General features: G+C 36.9%; 1 protein-coding gene across 1 annotated transcript in view; it reads right to left on the bottom strand.

Annotated features, from left to right (window-relative positions):
- Positions 1–5,810: 5,810 nt before the first annotated feature.
- Positions 5,811–22,398, bottom strand: part of IL1RAPL1 (interleukin 1 receptor accessory protein like 1) — a 671,741-nt gene continuing 655,153 nt past the window's right edge. Inside the window, exons 9-10 of the mRNA XM_007449480.1 lie at positions 7,056–7,226; positions 5,811–6,609 (exon numbers count right to left, since the gene is read on the bottom strand). Coding sequence (XP_007449542.1) covers positions 5,891–6,609; positions 7,056–7,226 — 890 coding nt within the window. The 3' untranslated portion in view covers positions 5,811–5,890. The remainder of the gene's footprint in view (positions 6,610–7,055; positions 7,227–22,398) is intronic.

Consider the following 22,398-nt stretch of genomic DNA (forward strand, 5'->3'; position numbering starts at 1 on the left):
ATCACCTACACGAGTTACATACATTCTAGATTGTACAGAATCAAAGAGGGTAGGCAAAACTAAAGGGAAACACTAGGGAAAGTGCACTTTTTACTGACTGTTGAACATATCTGAGAGTGTCTGAGTTTAAAATTTGACTTGAACACCAGCAGAGGAAAATGACTAAACTCATTTTCCTATTTGGATTCTCTCAAACTCTGAAAATGTAAAAGTTTTTACAATTCAATAGCAGAGTATATGAACATATCTCCACTACTTTGGTTGAAAGAACACACTAAGGATTCTAGCTACCAGGAGCATATGTTGCAAGGAATATGGACAACTGTCCACATAGCCTAACAGAAAGATGTCTTCATCCCAGTTGAGAATTAACCTAAAACACTCACATCTGATCTCCCCAAATTTAGTCTCTCATTGACTAGTAAGTATAGATCCGAATTACTTTGCCACATGTTCATGCACTATGTAATATGTAGTTTTACATTAATTTTTTTTTAATGACCAGCATGCCCTTTGAAATTTAAGGTTATCTGGACTATGAAGACTGAAATTTACACAACATTAATATTACATGTAAGAGTCTCAAGTTCATGTGCAGTTCTTCGGTTTCTATTCATTTAGTAGTGGAGGGAATACAGTGTAATGACTTGCCTTTCTTAGAAAGAGAATTCCTTTGGGGCTGTAGACCCTGGGGGATGCATCAATGAAGGTAGTGAATGGTAGAAAAAACAATAGTGTCTTACTTAACTTTAATGAACGATTCAGAAACATGAGTTTGTCAGTGGACTCAGAGACTAATTAGAGGAACATTTACTAAAGGGAAAAAGGAAAGTTTTCTTTTTATGTATCTTATGTGTATATAATGGAGAGATGTTTTGTGTTCTGAGCCTGGAAGGAAGAAATGATACTTGATGGAAAATTAGAGCTGAGTTCCTTCTTTTTAGTCTGGGCATTTTCTATACATGTGACTGAAGTTTGACGATGACAAAACACATAAGATTAGGATTAGGATTGAGTCATCATCATCATCATCATCATCATCCTTCTCTTTACTCAAATTTAGTCAGGTCTTACAGCTCCCTGTGACAGTACCTTAATTAACATAGCACAAACTTTCATCTTGCTGCCCATAATGAGTAAAAAGTAAAACTTTAAATAACCACCACCTTACTTCAGTTCATTCTCAAAATTCTTCATATTACCCTAAAGTTGTATCATAAATCCCAAAATTGACATAAGCACAGTTGCTGAAAACCAAGTATATAACCAATTCTAAATCTTGGCATAAGAAAACTGGGTCCCTTTGGAAAAACACGTCAAATGGCTGTTTCTTCTACTCCTGCACTAACTTAATTCTTCTTAGTTTCGTTGTAGTAGAATGATTAAATCAACCCATAAAAAAGTTTAAAGAAATAAGGCGTCATGCCACATTGCATGATTTCACATCCCCCCACCCCCAAGTATCTTTTGAGTAAATTAAGAAATGAATAAACTGTCAACTCTTACTTACTTGGGCATGAATTACTTGTCATCAATCAAAGTTCTTCCTCACTGTAAACCAATCCTCCCACAAAGCTGGGTCATGCTAGAAGAGGAATTGCCTCTGTTTGTTAAAAGAACAACAGTCATCCCCTGAATTTTCATGAATCAAGGTAAGGAATAGTAGCCACAACAGTGCCTACAAGACATGTGGTTTATCTGAATGTCAGTTTCTGAGAATACGCTCTAAATTGAAACATCGACAGTTTTTTAGGTGATGGATGTCTTTGAGACTAACATCCCAGAAATCACAGTTTTGTACACATTCACAATTCTGTCTGAAATTTCAAGTGCCTCGTTATTTCCTTTAATCCTTTTTACAGACTCAAGGTGTCCTTAAACCCAAGTTTAAGGTCTGTTGTTAAGGATAATGCAAATTTAACTGTTGGTTACTTTCTTTGTTCAGAACAATAAAGTGGGAAGGGTTAGTGATAAGGCAAGGAATAGCTCTGCTTCCACTGACAAGCTGCTCCTTTTAGGGAACTCAGTTGCATCATCATGTCTTTGTAATGACTGTATATGTTGTTAAAAAAACTCTTCAGCAATAGGGAATAAGTAGGTAGGATTTCTAATCCATTTAATAATATTTCACCTCTTTTAATCAACTATAACAATAGTGGGAATAATGACCAAGCAAGTTCAGATCAGGAACAATAAGGGATTTTCCACTTCCATGTCTATGTATTCTCTTCGCTCCATTCAGTCATTTTACTTGCACAGTATCAATGGTCTCCTCTGAATTTGAATAAGCTTTCTTCTGGGACTAATGATATAAACTTTAACTAAATTAAAATAAGAAAGAAATTAAGCACAAGATAAAAAAAATACTTCTTAGAAAAAGGAGAACTAGGGTATCATTCCAGAATCTGAAGATAATTCACAAATGTATGAATTAATGTTTTCCTAGAAATGGTGATCTAAATTTACATAGATGGTATCTATCAAAAGTTAATGACTATTCTAGGATAAATAAAACTTACTTGGAGTTTAGGGTCGGCTCTCAGTTATTATTTGTTCTTGTCATAAAATGCTAAATAATACTGAAATAAGGAAAAAAGCAGTATTTAGGTATTTAAGTCAATAGGGTTCAAATACATATACTATGAAGAAAGCAGTAAATGCAAAATGGTTGACTGAACATTCAGGGGTTCATCTATAGAACTATAGTAGGTTCAGGTGTCTGAACTCATTGTGTGTTAGATTTATTTCATAAAATTGATCTTAACTTAAATCAGCTGGCTGCATGAGATACAAATTTCTTCTCTGCCCATAGAAGACCTATGGAATGGATTACAAATTAAATAATCAAAGATGTGAGCACCAGTATAAAGGGTAGGACGCTCATAGGCAGCAAGTAGAGGTTACATTAAAGAACCAGGTGGACTTACGAATCCATAACATGTCACATTGGAGTCTGAGCAGCGAATGATGAAAAACAGGCAATACCAAACAACACACATGTCCAAGTCCAGACGCTGATTATCTCCCTCTGCTTGGCTAACATATTCACACTTTCAACTGTGTTTTTACAGCTAGAATATTCTTATCCCCCACAGTCCCCACCGAAAAAAGAGAAGGCTGAAACCTAAGCACTAGGGAAAGTACACTTTTTTCTCTCTTTATTGTGAATTCTAACATAACTTTTGTTAAACATAGAGCACGTGAACACATGACAGTTTCCTTCATTTGTTTTCACGTGGAGCTGATAGAGGAATACTTGGGAGGAATGTTTCTAAAGCCATAGATAGCTTCTTCTTCCATTTATTTTCTAAAAATATGACAAAGCATTAGAGGAAAAAAAAACGTTTTTTAAGTTGTGAGAATATCAAATATTACCCATCAATCCCTGAATCATGCTATTCAAAGTTCTTAAATCTACACTAAAAATAGAACAAAAAATGTACTCCCAATGCAGCTAAATTAACACCTATGGATGCCTAAAATATGACTGTGGTCTGAATACTTCCTCTACATTTATTCCACACTTTCATCGTGCACTTAAAAAAAAATTTAAAAAAACAAAGAAATAAACCAGGCCATTGCCATGTTTACAGTTTTCTGAGCACTGGGGGAATCTGGAATCCAGTCCAATGAGGTTGACTGCCACCAGTCCCTGACAGGTGTCCATAGTACAAAGTAAACAATGGCCTTCTTGGATTCTGAAAATAACCCAATGTGCAAAGCTGACCTTAAAGTTTATGTGTCCTTGCAGCTTCAGTTCTGGTTTGTGAAAATGTGACACAGGTCCAAGGGGAGCACGGGAATAAAGAACAGATTGTAGAGAAGGACCGAGGCGAGTTGTCAGGGAAATAAGCATTTTTTTAGCTAATAAAAATCAATGCACATCCTAAAGGTCCTTTACCTTGTCACACAAATATGAGACGTTTGCACTGTTACAAAATTCTTATACTCATCTCTCATACATCTGCAATTCAGTTTTACCCTCGCAAGTGAACTCTACTGAAGTTTACATTTTTGTGTGTGTGGCCTACTCATACCTTAGTATTGTGACCAAAAGTGTAGAATTGTTTTCTCATTATATGGTGGTAGGAATAAACCAGACATACAATACTCACTACACAAGCCCACAGACGATGGCTGGAATGGAAGTTCCTATAATGAATCACTAAAGTAATGCATGAGTTCTATTATCAGTGTTTTCATCACATTGATTTTTTTTTAAAACTAAAAGTTACTTAGGTAATATTTCCCTTTAGCAATTTTGCCCTCTGCAAGTTCCTTTATGATTGATGTTTCATCATTTTCAACATGACTATGTATTAGCTGCTATGTCATTCAAACATAAAACTAAATGGTAAGAGATGAATTTCCCGGGAGCATCAGCTTTCTGTTTCTGACAGAATTATACAGTTAAACTAATTCTTTATACAGTAAAAATTAATGATTTTAAATACCTTCTCACCTAATTTTAAAACTATTTTGTGTAAATAATGTTTATTTTGAAAATACTGATTTCTGTTGGTATTCATATGTTTGACCTCCTGAGTGCTTATATAAACACTTTGATATTAATTAAGTGTTGCTTATGTTCACAAACTGAAACCAAACACTCGATTCTGAATATAGCACTGAAAATTAAATACAGTAAATTAACATTTAAATACAAGGGGACCCCATAATAAGTTTCACAGATTTGCACTGACTCTTTAGAAAATAACATTTTCTATAATACAAGGTGACAAAACATATTTGATGACACATCCTGCCCTTCCCTTTGGTTCGGAAGGCTTCAATGTAAATTTCATTTTGACTTGTGTTGATTCACCCTTTTGAGTTAACTTGCCAGGCATTTGCACATAATCTCATTTGCAGAAAATTATAGAGGGAAAAGAGGAAGTAGAATAGTAAACAAAAACAGTCACAAACACATTCATGCCTTTCCAGGAAGTGATCAAATATAGGGCTTGATTTTTTTTGTTTTTTTTGTCTTTTTGCTTTTTTTTGTTTTTGTTTCTTTTGTTGTGTGTTTTTATATATATATATATATATATATATATTTATATAAGGGTACATCAACTCATTTAAAAAACGGAAACAGCACACTCTCCCCCATTTTCTACCCTTGATCTTCTCTTCTTAGCACTCTGTAGTGGTCACTGTCAAGTGACTAGCACACTTTTGGGTCTGGAGTGTATTCTGACGAGCAGTGAATTCAATGTTAAGACAGTTAGACCACCCCCCCCAACCCCTTCTCAGAGTTTACACATCATGCCGCCGTTAGAAGGGTAGAGGTGGGGAATGAGGTGGGACAAGGAAGATATTCAGGGCTCTGATTGGCGCGGCCCTCCTATGAACAAGTGTTCTTCTCATCTTTTTTTTTTTTTTTTTTTTCCCCAAATGGCAATGCTGGCATTCGTTGCACTGCTTTCTGAAGGCCCACATGGCCCTGCTGATCCTAGGCAGAACCCAAGAGAGGATCCGGCACTCCTTGTCCCATCGGATAGATTTGTCCAAGCACCCCAAGGAAATGTTAAAAGCAAAACAAAAATCAAGGAAAGGAAATAAAAACCCATTCTAAAACTAAACTAATGAAGCAAAAAAGGGTTTTCTATCTATACATAAGTCTCTTCTTTAAAAAAAGGTAAATTTACAAATTCCAATGACATATAAAACAAAGTCAAAAAATGTAATGGTAAGAGACATGGTAAAACAGGAAGACACTGATGTTACAAAGAAATTGCAAAAAACATATGTACAAGACCCTGTTTTTCCTCGTGTTCTAGAGATTGTAATGCATGTTTTTAACAGCAGCAGTCGAGGATTTAGTTCCAGGCACTGGACTGCAGACTCCACTCAGACTCCCAGGGACGGGGTGTCCCTTGCTTTTCTGTCACCATATCACACTGGATATACTGGTCTCCCTTGGCAACAGCGGCAGGATGGCACTGTTTGTGTGGGCCTCGTCTGGATTCTGCTCCCTGCTCGATTTTGTCTGTGGCCGCTGACCGTTGATGAGTGTCATAGGGATGTTACAATAGGTATGCTGATTTCCCATGGAGGTAAGAGGCAGGGTGCCGGTAGGAGGTACGTCGTATTCATAGCTTCGGTAGTAGTGTTTCTGACGCATTTGTGAATGGTAAGTGTTGTGAAAGGTGGATCGGAGATCTGGATGGGCAGTGGCTAGAGCTGTGGAGGTGGCCGCAGCCATGGAAATGGCTGAGACAGTCTGCAGCTCCCCGAAAGGCCCCTGCTCACTAACATCTAAAGCCTGCTCGTGCGTAACGGGTTCTATCCTCTTAAAAGGCATTTCATATTGTAAACGTTTCCAGAACTTAGAGTTCAGCTTGTTGCATTTGGGTCCATGCCATTTAATAACCGTCAGGAGTTTGATGGTGTGCTTGAGGGCCTCCACCTCCTGGTAGTTCATAACTCCTCGTAGCTCACTGCATTCAATTAGTATCACTTTAATTTCTCCAGTCACAAGCATGTTTCGAAGTCTGGTCTCCAGCTCAAAGATGCTCCAGCCCCTTCTGACTACGTAATTTGGGGTCATGACAATAATCAGCCGCTTGCTTTGATCTACACACCTTGCCACATCTTCAATATATGCTACAACAGAGAAGAGCGTTTATCAGAATAAGTAAATTGAACATTGGGTCCAGAAAGCCCCAGTAAATTCTCTTTCACACATTAAATGAGAATTGCTGGTTCTTTTTGCTAGGTAAACCCTTGAGAAGATGAAAATAGCCAATGATCACTTTGAACAGAGTATGGGACTTTGCTTCTCTCAAAGACAGAAATGTTTTCCCAGGTACAAATCTCTCATTTGTTTTCTTTAAATGTCAAGGCTTATAACATGAGACGCTTTATAGAATAATAGAAGTAGCTTCCTCAGGGGTATCAACACTTATTTTTCATTTGAACACATAATGCCATTTCTTTCTTGAGAAACTGAAAGATGCAGAAGAACTAAAAGTTTAAATTCTGTTTAAAAATGATGATTACACAGACGGACACAAGTATATGCACACTCTTAAATGAAAACATTAACTTACTTCCAGTTGGGATTAAATCTCTATCTGGTATAAACAACTTATATCCATAATGCTTTTCAAGCATATCAGGTAGGATTTCAAGAGCAAAGCGTTCTTCTTCCCCAGTCTCTTGATTCCACTGGTCAGGATCCACTTTGGTGTATGATAAGTATGCATCATAATCTTTATTATCTGTCAAGAACATTACAGAGTAAAGCTGAAGTCACTACTCTACAAAGAAAACAGTAGGACATGAGAACATTCACCTCATTTCATAAATATCTCCAAGTGTCCCGCTTCTGGGATGCCAAAGAAGGAAGTCTTTATTAATTTTCATTAAGAATACAATAATGCCAAGTATCGTGGAATGAATTTGGGGGTATAAAGGAGTCACTATTTTTGTTGTTATTAAGACAGTAGGAGAAAAATTAATGAAAAGAGCAATGAAATGGTAACGCTCAACATTTTTGATGCACAGATCATAGTGAATTTTGACAGCTTATAAAAGCCACATATTTGGATAGTATGTTCTTATTCTACATAAATGTACATTCACCTAATCAAAGAAAGAACACTGAAACTGGCTTGACTGGCTTGAGGAATGGTTTTTAGGTTGTGTGTGTTGTGCTGATTTTCTTTTGGGGAAAAAATAAAATGAAATTTGGAATAATTAATTTTTCTTTGGGAGCTGGTTCTTGGATTTTAGAACTGAGTTTAGTATGCTGAATTATTATAGAAAAACATATTGCTTTCCTGATCTTCATTTACCTTACATGTAAATTATTGCCAAATTATTTTTCATCATGTTAATCAGTTTGACTATAAGAATCCAAAATTATAAAATAAATGAATGAAACTTAGTTCTAAAATTTGATTTCTTTCCTCATTCTTCCCCATATTTACATGAGAACTCTTCAAATATTTGATGACTACTATCGTGCATTATTTTTATCTTAACGTAAACATCCCCCAATTCTCATTTGTTGTTTCTTAGAATAAGAAGTCATTTATCTTTTGCATAGTCTCATTCTCCAATTTCCTTTTCAGAGCGTGATATCAGGATTCATAATTCACCTCAATTCTAAATACTATCAGTATGCTGAGCCTATCAATATCAATATGCTCAGGTATCTTTTGTGCTTCTTTCCCAATGACTGTCATTGTATTATTTGATTATTAGATCAAGTTGAATTGAAACACTCTTAAATTTCAGAACAAAATGAACTGGGCATTTGGAATAGAAAATTTAACATCTTTGGGGTATAAAACATCAAAGATACAGGGGCATCCATGACTTGCTCTGGATGGCTTTGGGACACTCCTTTTGACTTCAAAGACACTAAAGCTCACTTCTATAACTTGTCATGGAAAACTCAGAAAACTGTTTACTTCACCTAAAGTTAACACAGGCATATAAGAAGCTAGCAATTCTACTATAGGATCCCTGGGGAAAAGAACCTTTAGCTATGGAAGATTTTTTTAAAGCACATTTCAGGTAAAAAAAAAAACATGTAATCATCCCTATCATATTTTGGTATTTGGTATTTTCTTTATTCTTCAACCAGGATATAGTTGTACAAAGTAAAAATAAAATTCAATTTTCACAAAAAAATAATAATCATGTTTGTTATACCATGTCTACGCACACATGCCAGCAGTCTATAGTGGTACCATTTTGTTGATGTAAATACTTCAGTTGGGTAAGAAATCATAGAAAATAGCACATAATAAAGCTATAATATAATACCAGTTAGTATTTAATTAAAATGTCAATTTATTAGATAATCACATGCCATATCTATGAGATAAAATCTTCCCCTTTGCAATATGGGTCAGTAGATTCCAGTTTAGCAGAAGATGTAGACAAGTCAACAATCTATTTCCAGAGGATAAATGTGTTGCAAAGAGTAGTACAGGGGTCATGGGCCAAAGGGAAGCCTCTTTAAGCCAGACTGCAGATTGTAGAATGATTTCATACATATACTACTTTCTTTCTGGAGGGTTTTCCTCTTCCAGATTTTTACAAAGTACTGTAAAGTGCTGAAGTTTGCTCAGAACTGAAATGTATAATGACTAGATTCTCATTCTTTGCTTTTTGCCTTCTGTAGGCTTAAAAAATATTTGATAACCAGATCAATATGAACAACAAAAAGAACAGAGCACTTATGACTCAGAAGAGATGTAAACAATGGTCCACCAATACTCGTAAGTTCCAGCTGGATATCACTTCTGCTTACATGACACTGTTTCTGGTTCCCCTGCCTCTTCAATGGACATCTCTCTTCCAATCCATAAATACTGTCATAAATACTGTCATTTCTCAAGATATTTTCTGTGGCCTGCTTCATTTGTCTTTCAGTCTGTTTTCCCTTAAAAATCTCCTTTCCTCCTATGACATCAACAACCACTTCTGTGTAGACGTCTCTCTAATGTAGATGTCCAATCTCGTCTTCTTTCTCATGAATCTGTAACCTGGACCCCTTAATTTGGATGTTCAGCATGTACCTCACATTTCACATGTTCACAACGAAACAAGCTTCCCATCTCAAGCTTTGTTTTCACATTTTATTTCACTTAAATTTTATTAACATAACAATCTCACATCTTTAGTCTCCAAACTTCAGAGGCACGTTCCACTTATCTCTTTTCATTACCAATAACCTCACAGCCATTCACTGGTAAAAATCCTTGGATTCTGTTTCCATCCTAGGTGAGGCCCTACTCTCTTCTCAACTGTTATAATTATATTTTAGTGGGTCTTCCCTCTCCATTTCCTTATTCTTCTGGCCCATTCCACATAGAATCACAAAATTTATTTTTCCAAACCTCACCACTGATTATGTTTATGGTAGCTTGAAAAATATTTATGGCTATCCATTGTCAAAAAACCAGCAGCTAACTCTGCAGTTGTTTCCTTTGAATGTGAGTCTGATATCATTGAGTTGAAGGTGATCTCTTTTCCCATGTATTATATTATTGTGCTCACATTTTATCTTCTTTCTTTGACCACAAGATCCTTGACTCAGATATGTGACTAGGGCTTAGTAGATGTTCAAACATATCTGTTGATGAAATGAATGAATGGCCTCTCATTTGGGTATCACATGACATACCCTATGGCTAGTGTGGAGATTTTCTCAAGATTTGGGCCATTTCCTAGGAGAGATGGCTTTGGTGATACACACTCCAAGCTGCCTGGACTCCTCAAGTAATTACTAGGAGCTACAGGGTCAAAGTTTAGCAAAGTTCCTTTGGAATAATCTTGAACTTTATTTTCTCACCGTGACTCAGTTGAAGACCTCAGAGTCCTTGTAAGCTTTTCTGAAAAAGTGGTTTTCATGCTGAAGCATGAACGGCAACAATTTGGAGGACTTGATAAAATACAGACTGTTAGGTCCCACCTCCAGAGTTTTCAATTCAGAGCATCTGGAATAGGTCCTTAGAATTTGAATTTATAGCAAACTATCAGGTGATACTGCTGCCGGTCCAAGGACAATACTTTTGAGAAATTCTGCTCTAGGACAGCGTATAGGTACCCAAAGGTCTCAAAGGCATCAAGGAACTGCAGTCAGCTGCCAGGTAATGGATCAAAGTACCACAAAACCTACACACTGCAGCCTCAGCTCCATGATGAGTGGTCTTGATACTTACAGGGCATGTGCTCTAAATAAAATAGCTGAAAATCCCCTTTCACCAAAAAGGGGATAAATTCTTACCTAGACTAATATATTCAGTAACTGTATTAAGCTTAAATGAACCTCGGGAAGAGGTGCTGTGGTCTCAGTCAGTTTTCTATCTCTTTATGTCATCTGAGTGAATTTATAACATTTAAGCTAATATCTCCCAGATAAAAAGGAGTCGCTCACATGTAGGTTATTCTGGAAATAAGGCCCCTTGCAAGCATCTACAGCAGCTTCCTCCCTCAAATCAATGGGACACTTGATTGATATCTAATTCCTCTCTTTCCCCAGAGTCTATGTCAGTGCAGTATTGGGCTAGGCATTTATTTACCCACAGAAGCAAACTCCTGACTTGAAAATTATCAGACTGCAAACACCAGGCCAGATATCATGCTAAATTCAGCAATGTTTTCTGATTCAAAATCATATGGATTCTAAGGTTTCTTCTTTTTTCCCAGTTACCAGCTGAATCTGAATCTTGGGAAATATCTCTTAGGTTTTTTTTTATATCTGTAAGAACATACATTGACTAATCTTAATGTGTATAAGAAACTGAAAAATTGAGATTTTTTATAATCATGGAAAAAAAATTATGCTAAGATTTTTAAAGGTAGGACTGTGATCTTTTAAATTCAACTTAAGTTTATAAACAGCTGAAAACTAGTTAGTCATAACAAGAGAGTACAACGATATATTTCTTATTCTGAACTTCATTCTCTAAATTTTATTTTCTGTAACTTAAACCTTCAACTATAATTCTATTGACTACAGAGATGGAAAGCAGTTGATGTACACACCCTCCATAATAATATTCATAAGCTCTAATACAGTCATTGGTTTACTCTTTCCATGATTTTCAAGAGATTCTGACTGTAATTTCCCACAAAAAAAGAAAAATAGGAATGAAGTCAGCAAGATGGTCAAATAAGATATCCCTTGCATGTATCCTCTCAGCTGCAGTACAGAGCCAGTCCTGCCCACCCAAGGACCCATCCAATGACCAGATAGAAGCCCTCCAAGAAAGCTGGTGGGAGACATACCCATCCACACACCTGGCAATAGGTCCACCGAGAGAAGACCCGATTGTGGATCCTGAAGTGAACACTTGTCCAAGTGCTATACTACTGAACAAGATATACTAGAGGCATTCCTCTCCACCCAGAGACCAGACAGGATCCATGTGAACCTGAGCTCCTGCTCACAAGCCTGCCAACCATGAACTTCACTGCAGACCCAGCAATAGACTCAAAACTAGTTCCAGCCCAGAATGATTATGATTCTGGAGGTAATCCCATTGGCCTGGGGAACAGACAGGAGAAGAACTTTACCTGCTAAAGTCAGTGTGTAAAGATTAGAAGAGATGTTTGCTCCTTCAAATGCAGAGACACTAATGCAGGGATACATGGATCACAAAGAATCGGGCAAATATGACATCACCAAAGGAAACTAATAAAGCTCCAGTAACCAAGCCCTAAGAAATGGAGATCTACAACTTGTCCAACAAAGAATTAAAAATAATCATCTTAAAGGAAATCAGTGAAATAAAAAATAACAGAGATAGACAATTTAACAAAATCAGAAAACAATGCATGAACAAAATGAGAATTTTATTAAAGAAACAGAAACCATAAAAAAGAATCAGACAGAAAGCCTCAAGCCAGCAACTACTTTGACTGGTGAATTCTACCAAATATTTAAAGAAGAATGAATGCAATCCTCAAACTTTTACAAGGAAAAATTGAAGATGAGGGAACACTCTCAAACTCATTTTATGAGGCCAGCATTATCCTGATACCAAAGCAAGATAAGGACACTACAAGAAAACTATAAGCCAGTATCCCTAATGAATATAGATACAAAAAAATCTCAACAAAATACTAGCAAACCAAATTCAACTGTACATTAAACAGGTAATATAACATGATCAAGTGGGATTTATGGGACTTCCCTGGCAGTCCAGTGGTTAAGACTCCATGCTTACATTGTAGGGGGCATGGGTTCAATCCCTAGCCGGGGAACTGTGATTCCACATGCTGTGTGGCATGGGCAAAAAAGAAAGCGGGATTTATTCCTGGGATGCAAGGATGGATCAACATACGCAAATCAATTCCATTTAGAATATCATCAAAAATTATAAAATACTGAAGAATAAATTTAGCCAAAGAGGTGAAAGATCTGTACATTGAAAACTATAAGACACTGATGAAGAAACTGAAGAAGAAACAAATGGAAAGCTATCCCATGTTCATTAATCAAAATAGTTAATATTGTTAAAATGTCCATACTACCCAAAGCTATGTATAGATTCAATATACTCCCTATCAAAATTCCAATGGCGGGCTTCCTTGGTGACGCAGTGGTTGGGAGTCTGCCTGCCGATGCAGGGGACGCGGGTTTGTGCCCCAGTCCGGGAGGATCCCACATGCCGCGGAGCGGCTGGGCCCGTGAGCCATGGCCGCTGGGCCTGCGCGTCCAGAGCCTATGGCCCACAGCAGGAGGGGTGGCAATTTTAACAGAAATATAAAAAAACTCTAAAATTCATATGGAATCAAAAAAGACCCTGAATAGCCAAAGCAATGTTGAGAGAGAAGAGCCCAGCTGCAGGCATCACACTTCCTGATTGCAGACTATACTACAAAGCTACAGTAATCAAAACAGTATGGTGCTGACATAAAAACAGACACATAGACCAATGGAACAAAATCAAGAGCTCAGAAATAGACCCACATATATGTGGTCAGTTGATATTTGACAAGGGAGCCAAGAATACTCAATGTGGAAAGGATAATCTTTTTAATAAATGGTGTTGGGAAAACTGTCTATCCACATGCAAAAGAATAAAGTTGGGCCCCTATTTTACACCACTCACAAATTTTAATCTGAAATGGACTAAAGACTTAAATGTAATACTTGAAACCATAAAACTCCTAGGAGAAAACATAAGGAAAAACTCCTTAACATTAGTTTTGGCAACAATTCTTTGGCTATGACACAAAAAGCATAAGCAACAAAAGCAAAACTAAACAAGTGTGACTATATCAAACTAAAAAGCTTCTGCACAGCAAAAGAAACAATCAATAAATAAAAAGGCAAGTTACAGAATGGGAGAAAATATGTGCACACCATATATTAGATAAGGGGAGGGTTAATATCTAAAATATATAAGGAACTCATACAACTCAATAGCAAAAAGACATGTAGGACATACAATGGCCAAAAGGTGTATAAAAAGATGTTCAACATCACTAATCATCAAGAAGTGCAAATCAAAACCACAATGAGACCTCACCTCATACTTCTTAGGATGGCTATTATCAAAAAGACAAGGGAACAACTGTAGGCAAGGATGTAGAGAAAAGGGAACCCTTCTGCCCTGTTGGTGGGGATGTAAGTTGGTGCAGCCACTATGTAAAACAGCATGGAGATTCCTCATAAAATTAAAAATAGAAGTACCATATGATCCAGCAATCCCACTTCTGGGTATATATCCGAAGGAAATGAAACCACTCTCGCAAAGAGATATCTGTACCCCAGTGTTCACTGCAGAATTATTCACAATAGGCAAGACATGGAAACCACCTAAGTGTCCATCAACAGATGAATGGATAAAGAAAATGTGTATATATGTGTGTGTGTGTATACATATATATATATATATATATACACACATATATACACACGGTAGAATATTATTTAGTAGAATATTATTCAGCCATAAAAGTGAAGGAAACCTTCCATTTTATGTAGATGGACCTTGAGGTCATTACGCTTAAGTGAAACAAGTCAGAGAAAGACAAATACTGCATGATCTCACTTACAATGTGGAACTGAAAAAGCTGAATTCATAGAAACAGAGAGTAGAATGGTGGTTGTCAAGGGCTGGGGGCAGGGGAAAGGGGGAGATGTTGGTCAAAGTAAATAAACTTCCTGCTATAAGAAAAATAATTTCTAGGGATACATACACAGCTTGGTGAATATGGTTAACAATACTGTATTAAATACTTGAGAGTTGCAGAGAATAGATCTTAAATGTTCTCACTACAAAAAGAAATAGTTATGTGAGGTGATGGATATGTTAAGCAACATTATTGTGGCAATCATTTCACAATATATATGTGTATCAAATCATCACACTGTATACCTTAAACTTACACAATGTTATATGTCAATTATATCTGAATAAAGCTGGGGGGGGGGAGAAAGAAAAACAAACAAACCAAAACCACCAAACCTAACCAATTAATTAGTTGCTTTTTTACTTTAAGTCAAACAATTAGTCCAGTAGAATTTTCTCCTTCAATTTACCGAATGAACTACTATGTTTTATAAAAAGATACATTTGAGGGGGAAAACGTTTAGACTCTGGAGAGTTAAGAAATAAAAATATGAATTAAAAATATTATTAAGAAATCTTGAAGAGAGAAGGAAAATATAGAACTGTGTATCAGGAATAAAAAAAGTGGTTGGAAAAATGAAATATAAATATTTTCCTCTTTGACATATGAGAGGATATTAGTCAATTCTCTTTAAAAGGATTAAGAAGCCAAAGGATCCATGGATTTTTTAGAACAATAGAGCTTTTAAGAAAATGTAGACTGAAGACTCCCTTATCAAGATGAAGGTGGTGGCTATATTGGATGTGGGCTAGGAAAGAGATTTACTGACAATATAAATGGCTTAGGATTGACATTCACGTCTTTGGGAGTTTTTAACCTTTAAACGCCTATTGAATAGTTGTCAGATGTTATTGGCAGGTGGCGACTTCTTTTTTTAAATTTACTTTCAAATATTTATAAGTCACATATGTGAAACTGACTAGTGACAGAGGCCATTATTCAGCAAATGGATTACCAAAAGGAGACCCGGGTAGGGCCCAATGATGAACTGTGTATTTCATTTTAAAAGGCGATTTTCTATGTTTGCATGTAGTATATTAGCACAGAATTATGCGATCATTAAAAATTAGCATTGACATAATTTGAATAAATAAGAGTTTTTAAAAAATTAAGTCATTTCTTTCTTGTATTTCAGATGTGCCTTCATATGCATTTTTATATTTCCAACGAATAATTTTTCAATTAAAAACTCTGCAGAAATAGATGATAGATCTTTGAATAAAAAACATTAAGCATGGGCTTCCCTGGTGGCACAGTGGTTGAGAGTCCGCCTGCCGGTGCAGGGGACGTGGGTTCATGCCCCAGCCCAGGAGGATCCCACATACCGCGGAGTGGCTGGGCCCATGAGCCGTGGCCACTGGGCCTGCGCGTCCGGAGCCTGTGCTCCACAGTGGGAGAGGCCACAGCAGTGAGAGGCCCGCATACCACAAAAAACAAAACAAAACAAAACATTAAGCATATATTAATATTTTGATTTTGTGATTACTGAATGTCATTGTATTAATAAATTCCACTTTTCATGTCAATTCAGTCATGGCGGCATCTGACAATTATACTCGAAAATAAAGCTGATTGAGTTTTACACTTTGAAAATTTAACGATATTGTTCTAGTTTACGTGTTTTACTACTTGGTACTTTTCTGGACTATTTGAATCCATAGGAACTCAAAAAAGAGGTCCTTCTGCTCCCATAAATAAATAAATGTGATAAGGAATCTTGAATTCATAATGCTCTACAAGTTGTAAGTATTCACTAGTAAGTGCTCATTACTCAAAGTGAAAAGGGCTGCAAAAATGATGTGCCTGAAGTACCATTTTAGTAAAGATGAAGGAGAAAATAACTAGACCTTGGGATTATGAGGGGAATCTTTGTAAGTTAGGGGGAAATATGAATTGTATATGAGAGAGAGAAAGAGAAGGGAGGGAGAAGAGACAGGAAAGAAGGAAGGAAGGAAGGAAGACAGGAAGGAAGGAAGGAAGAAAGGACTACCTTTATACAAGCATTTAAACAAAAGTGGAAAGGAAACCCCAGTCAGAGGTATGGAGGGGCAAAGGATTCTGGTTGTTGTGATAACTGTATTTTTTTTTTTTGTAATTATTCCAGCAAAGATGGTAGGATATTATGTTAGTGTATGTTCAGCTCTAGAGACAGTAGGTTGCCTTTATAAGGATGGTCAGCTAGCATTGAATTAGAATAAGGTAACACTCTAGAGCCACTACAAACACTTCAACTATCCTTATTTCTGATCAAAAGTAGATGCTTCATTAATTAGCACAATGGATGTTAGAAATAAAGTTTCATTGCTAAAATTAGTGGCTTTTTACTAAGTATAGTAGATCTTGGAAATGGACCCTCCATGTTGAAATCATTGCTACTCAAGACATATGCAAAGGAAATCATAAATAAAACGAAAAGACAACGTACAGAATGGGAGAAAATATTTGCAAATGATGTAGCCGACAAGGGATTAATTTCCAAAATATACAAACAGCTCATAGAGCTCATTATCAAAAACACAATCCAATCAAAAAATGGGCAGAAAATGTAAATAGACATTTCTTCTAAGAAGACATGCAGGTGGCCAAACGGCACATGAAAAAGTGCTCAACATCACTAATTATTAGAGAAATGCAAACCAAAACTACGAGGTACCACCTCCCATCTGTCAGAATGGCCATCATTAAAAATTCTACAAATAATAAATGCTAGAGAGGGTGTGGAGAAAAAGGAACCCTCCTACACTGTTGGTGGGAATGTAGTACAGCTACATAGAGAACACTATGGAGGTTCTTTAAAAAACTAAAAACAGAGTTGCCATATAATCCAGCAATCCCACTCCTGGGCATATATCCAGAGAAAACTCTAATTCAAAAAGATACATGCACCCCAATGTCCACTGCAGCACTATTTACAATAGCCAAGACATGAAAGCAACCTAAATGTCCATTGACAGATAAATGGATAAGGAAGATGTGGCATATATACATATACACATACACACACACACACACACACACACACAGTGGAATATTACTCAGCCATAAAAAGAACGAAATAATGCCATTTGCAGCAACATGGAAGGACCTAGAGATTAGCATACTAAATGAAGTAAGACAGAAAAAGACAAGTATCATATGATACTGCTTATATGTGGAATCTAAAAAAGTGATACAAATGAACTTAATTACAAAACAGAAATAGAGCCACAGACATAGAAAACAAACTTATGGTTACCAAAGAGTAAAGGGGGGGAGGAATAAATTAGGAGTTTGGGATTTACATATACACACTACTATGTATAAAATAAATAAACAACACGGATTTACTATGTAGCACAGGGAACTATACTCAATATTTTGTAATAACCTATAAGGGAAAATAATCTGAAAAAGAATTTTATTTATTTATTTATTTATTTATAACTGAATCACTTTGCTGTATACCTGAAACGAACACAACATTGTGAATCAACTATTCTTCAATTAAAAAAAGACATATGGGCTTCCCTGGTGGCGCAGTGGTTGGGAGTCCGCCTGCCGATGCAGGGGACACGGATTCGTGCCCCGGTCCGGGAAGATCCCACATGCCGCGGAAAGGCTGGGCCCGTGAGCCATGGCCGCTGAGCCTGCGCGTCCGGAGCCTGTGCTCCGCAACGGGAGAGGCTACAACAGCTAGAGGCCCGCGTACCACAAAAAAAAAAAAAAAAAGACATATGGATAACATAACATCATTTAGAGACACATCCCACCCCTCAAGTATCTAGTGGGGTCAGTGGCCTGCCTCCTTAGGGAAACTGTTCCAGGCTTGGTTCCAAATGGTCCTGTGTCCTGATGAAGAATATTTTTTTCATAAATTCAAATTTATTTCAGAAAGAATGTAAAAAGTTACATGTAATAGAAAAGATGGTAAATATTAGAGGAATTTTTGAAAAAATATAAGTATAAACATCTCGAATCATAACACCCTACAATGCTGTTTTCATGTTTAAACATTATCTTTCAGTTCTTATCTACATGAAGACATAGGTATGTGCAAAGCTGATGATCATAGTATACAAATCTTTTTGTTTTCTGCTTTTCATTTAATAGCATGACATTTTTCTGTATCACTACCCAGTTAATGAAGAATATCCTTAGGTGTCTTTAAATGGTTAGCCTCATCTTGCCACTGGCATTGTCACATCTGCCTCAGGGGCAAGGTTTTTTGCAAGGTTTTTGGGAACTCACACACACACACTCACATGACACAGAGTTGGGACTTCTTCAAGTTTATAGGATAGGTTAAATGATTGTTTATTAATAAATGTATATGCAGCAGAATTTGTCCAAATTTTCTTTCACTATTTTGTGGAATCAAGGTGGTAGAGGAGTAATTTACCTTCTCCTACCCCTAACCATTATGGTTACCTCATTTACTCAAAGGGACCTGAGAATTATGTGTAACTGCATTGTCTTGGTCCATTCTCAATAGCTGTGTTTGTCCAAAGACCAGCACCTCCTTTTAACTGGAACTATGCATGATCAGATTCCATGGGGGTGGCCAGGCTATAAATGTAAGTTGGGTCACCCTGTTACAGCAGTTGCTTTCTTAGCTAAGAAAACTTTCTGCTCTGGCAGGCAACAGAGAGGCATGCTCTTTTTTTTTTTTTTTTTTTTTTTCAGAGAATCACAGTACATTTGTACTTAAAAAGAGAAGTCTGGCCAAGTGTGGAGGATCAAATGGAGGGGAAGAGAAAAAGGCTAAGAAGGTGGTGTAGGAGGTTTGCACAAGGCATTTGCAATGAAGACTGAGGGAATAGTCTATTTTCAAGAGGTACAATTAACTGACCATGATTACTAATTGGAAATGGCAGATGAGGAGGAAGTGAAGCAAATGAGGTAGAGGATGATACAAAGAACTGAGACGTAAAATGGAGGATGATAAGAAATGAGTGTGGGGGGTGTGTGACTCAAAAGCTGGGGTTGGGACCTATCACAGTGGAGAAAACCAACAGGTTAGCAGAGAAAAAAATGATAACAAGAGAACTGGGAGAAGGACATCTAGATTTAGGAGTCATTTGTACACAAATGCAAGTGTAGACAGGGTTGTACATGTGATCCAAAAAGGTGGTGCTGCAGAATTAGAAGAGAAGTGCTAAGGCCTGAGTCCAGGGGAAACAATAAAATGTAAGGCTGGGTAGAGGGGGAAAAGGAGTGATGTGAACAAACTAAGGGAGCAAAGCATCAATATGTTCCATCTTGGAAAAATAGAATCCTTTTGATATAGAACTGATACAGTCAGGTAATGCCTATTGCAATGACTTGAAAGGAACTGACTAAATGTGTCTAGATGCCAAACAGTCCATCTCCTAGTCTGATACAGTGATGGAAATTTGGGGGATTTGGAGTCATTTAGACCTGGGTTTGAACTCTGTGTTCCTGGCTGTATAGCTCTCTATCAATAAAATAGTCAACACAGCCCTTGTCATTTAATACATATTCAATAAATAGTCAGTGAATCTGTTATTATCAATCAGCATAGTTCTGACATTACTTCAGAATATGAGGTAAACTTTCTTTCCCTCTTTTTCTTCATACTCTTTGCCTTTCCTTCCAAGAGCACTTTATGTATTCCCTTTTCAGGGGAGATAACATGGTAGCCAAGAATAAAGAAGACCGATCAACTTTGACTTTCAAATTACAGTTTTTGAAGCCAAGTCAAGAATATGAAAAGTTTGGGGTCTCTTAACAATGATCTCTTCTTTGGAAAAAGAAAGGACTTGTGGGAGAGCTAGGAAGAATGGGGATTTGATGATGGCAGAGAAAGTTTTCAACAATGGAAGAGTAGATATTTATTCAACCATAATAGCATGTGTAGAAGGATCTAAGGGGATGAGACTAAGGTTTAGAGGCAACTAAACTCTTCAGAATCTTCTACCATTCAGAACATGACAAAAAATTATACTGGAAATTGATAGTTTCGGTGAAATCATTCATATCATTCAGAACACAAAATATGTTCAAAATAGATGAAGTGAGACTTGTTTAGGTAATCTGCTTTTTCAAATACCTTCTACTATGCTAACTGTGCAAGCAACAGCAGATCTTTAGGTTATATTGAACACACCCAAAGTTTTAAAAAGCTAAAAACAATAGGGGCTCAGTGTTCAATAAAATAAAGGCTTTGTAAATAGACCTATATTCAAATCCCATCTTGGCCACTTACAATAATACTAGTGCTATCTTCTTCAGTAAGTTATTTAACCACTGGGAGCCTCAGTTGTTTTATCAGTAAAATGGATATTATAACATTGACCTTAGATTTTCTTTTTGAGGCTTAGCAAAAATGATTTTAAGAATGCCTAGCACTTTGCTTGATTCTCACTCAACAACGACTCTGACATTGGCAATTTTCTCATATCTCTTTGAAGCAGTACTGAACAATAATTTGTATGAACAGGCAAGAAAGTTAGAAACACAGAATAAATAGGCTAATCAGTACTTTAAAATGAAAAACAACAACAACAACAAACAAACAGCTTTGCTGCAGCACAGACTTCACCCTGATGGGAAGGGGAGAAGGTTAAAAAGAGAGGAGTGTTAGGGATGCTGAATAAATTGCTCTTCGTCACAAGTCTGACAAAGTGACAAATAAATGTGGTTTATTCCAGAAGCCCCTGGAAATGTGGCAGCATGGGCAATTGCTTTATTTTCCTTTGTACCAATTAGTGAAAAATGGATAGTCAATCAAAAGAGATTACAAAAATGATCAAGAAACCTTGACCATCTGTACAATTTATTGTCACTTCACATATGCTTCCTATATTGCAAGTCTATCTTATATATGACTCACTTTCAAATGACCAAAAAAGGAAAAAAAAAACTTTAGTCCTCTCATGGGCAGTTTATGGAGCTCAATTTTAAGGACTCCAAATTCTTCTTAGATTGTACACATATTCATGACTGACCAGAGGCAAATAATAATTATGATTTCTACAAAAACAATATTTACTTATCCAATTTGAGTAAAAGTATTAGATTTATTATTATGAAAACAACTTGCTTGTACACTTTCCTATCTGTTGGTCCCCACTTGGAATAAAAATTAGCCTGTCTAAATATAGCTAAACAAACAGGATTGAAAAGACTGCTGGATGATTTCTAAAATATTTGGTACTGTTTATTATAACTGACCAGTCTAAACAAGGAACTAATTGAGATTCACTTCAAACTACTGGGCCAGGGAACACAATTAAAAGAGACACTCCTGGGCTTCCCTGGTGGCGCAGTGGTTGAGAGTCCACCTGCCGATGCAGGGGACACGGGGTCGTGCCCCAGTCCAGGAAGATCCCCCATGCCGCGGAAAGGCTGGGCCCGTGAGCCATGGCCACGGAGCCTGCGCGTCCAGAGCCTGTGCTCCGCAATGGGAGAGGCCACAACAGTGAGAGGCCCGCGTCCCGCAAAAAAAAAAAAAAAAAAAAAAAAAGAGAGACACTCCTTACCTTTATACAAGTAAAGCTGTACTTTCAGTACTGATTACAAGGTGAGAGAAAATGAACACTCTGCTAACACTCTAATCAGCGTTTGTAATTCGCAAGTGCTGTTTGGAATACCATTCTAAAAAGAGTAGGTGTTGCTTTACAATTTTCAGAGGAAACTACCTACTGGCTGCAAAGCATCACACATATAGTTCCATATAAAAGATGAATTTACAAACTGAACATTGAAAGACTGTAAGAGCTGCTGCAAACGGTTATTCCGGTAACTTTTCTTCCCCTCAAAAAAACAAAAGCAGGAAACAGAATACTC

This window comes from Lipotes vexillifer, unplaced genomic scaffold, assembly GCF_000442215.2.
Source record: "Lipotes vexillifer unplaced genomic scaffold, Lipotes_vexillifer_v1.1 scaffold784, whole genome shotgun sequence".
NCBI lineage: Eukaryota > Metazoa > Chordata > Mammalia > Artiodactyla > Lipotidae > Lipotes > Lipotes vexillifer.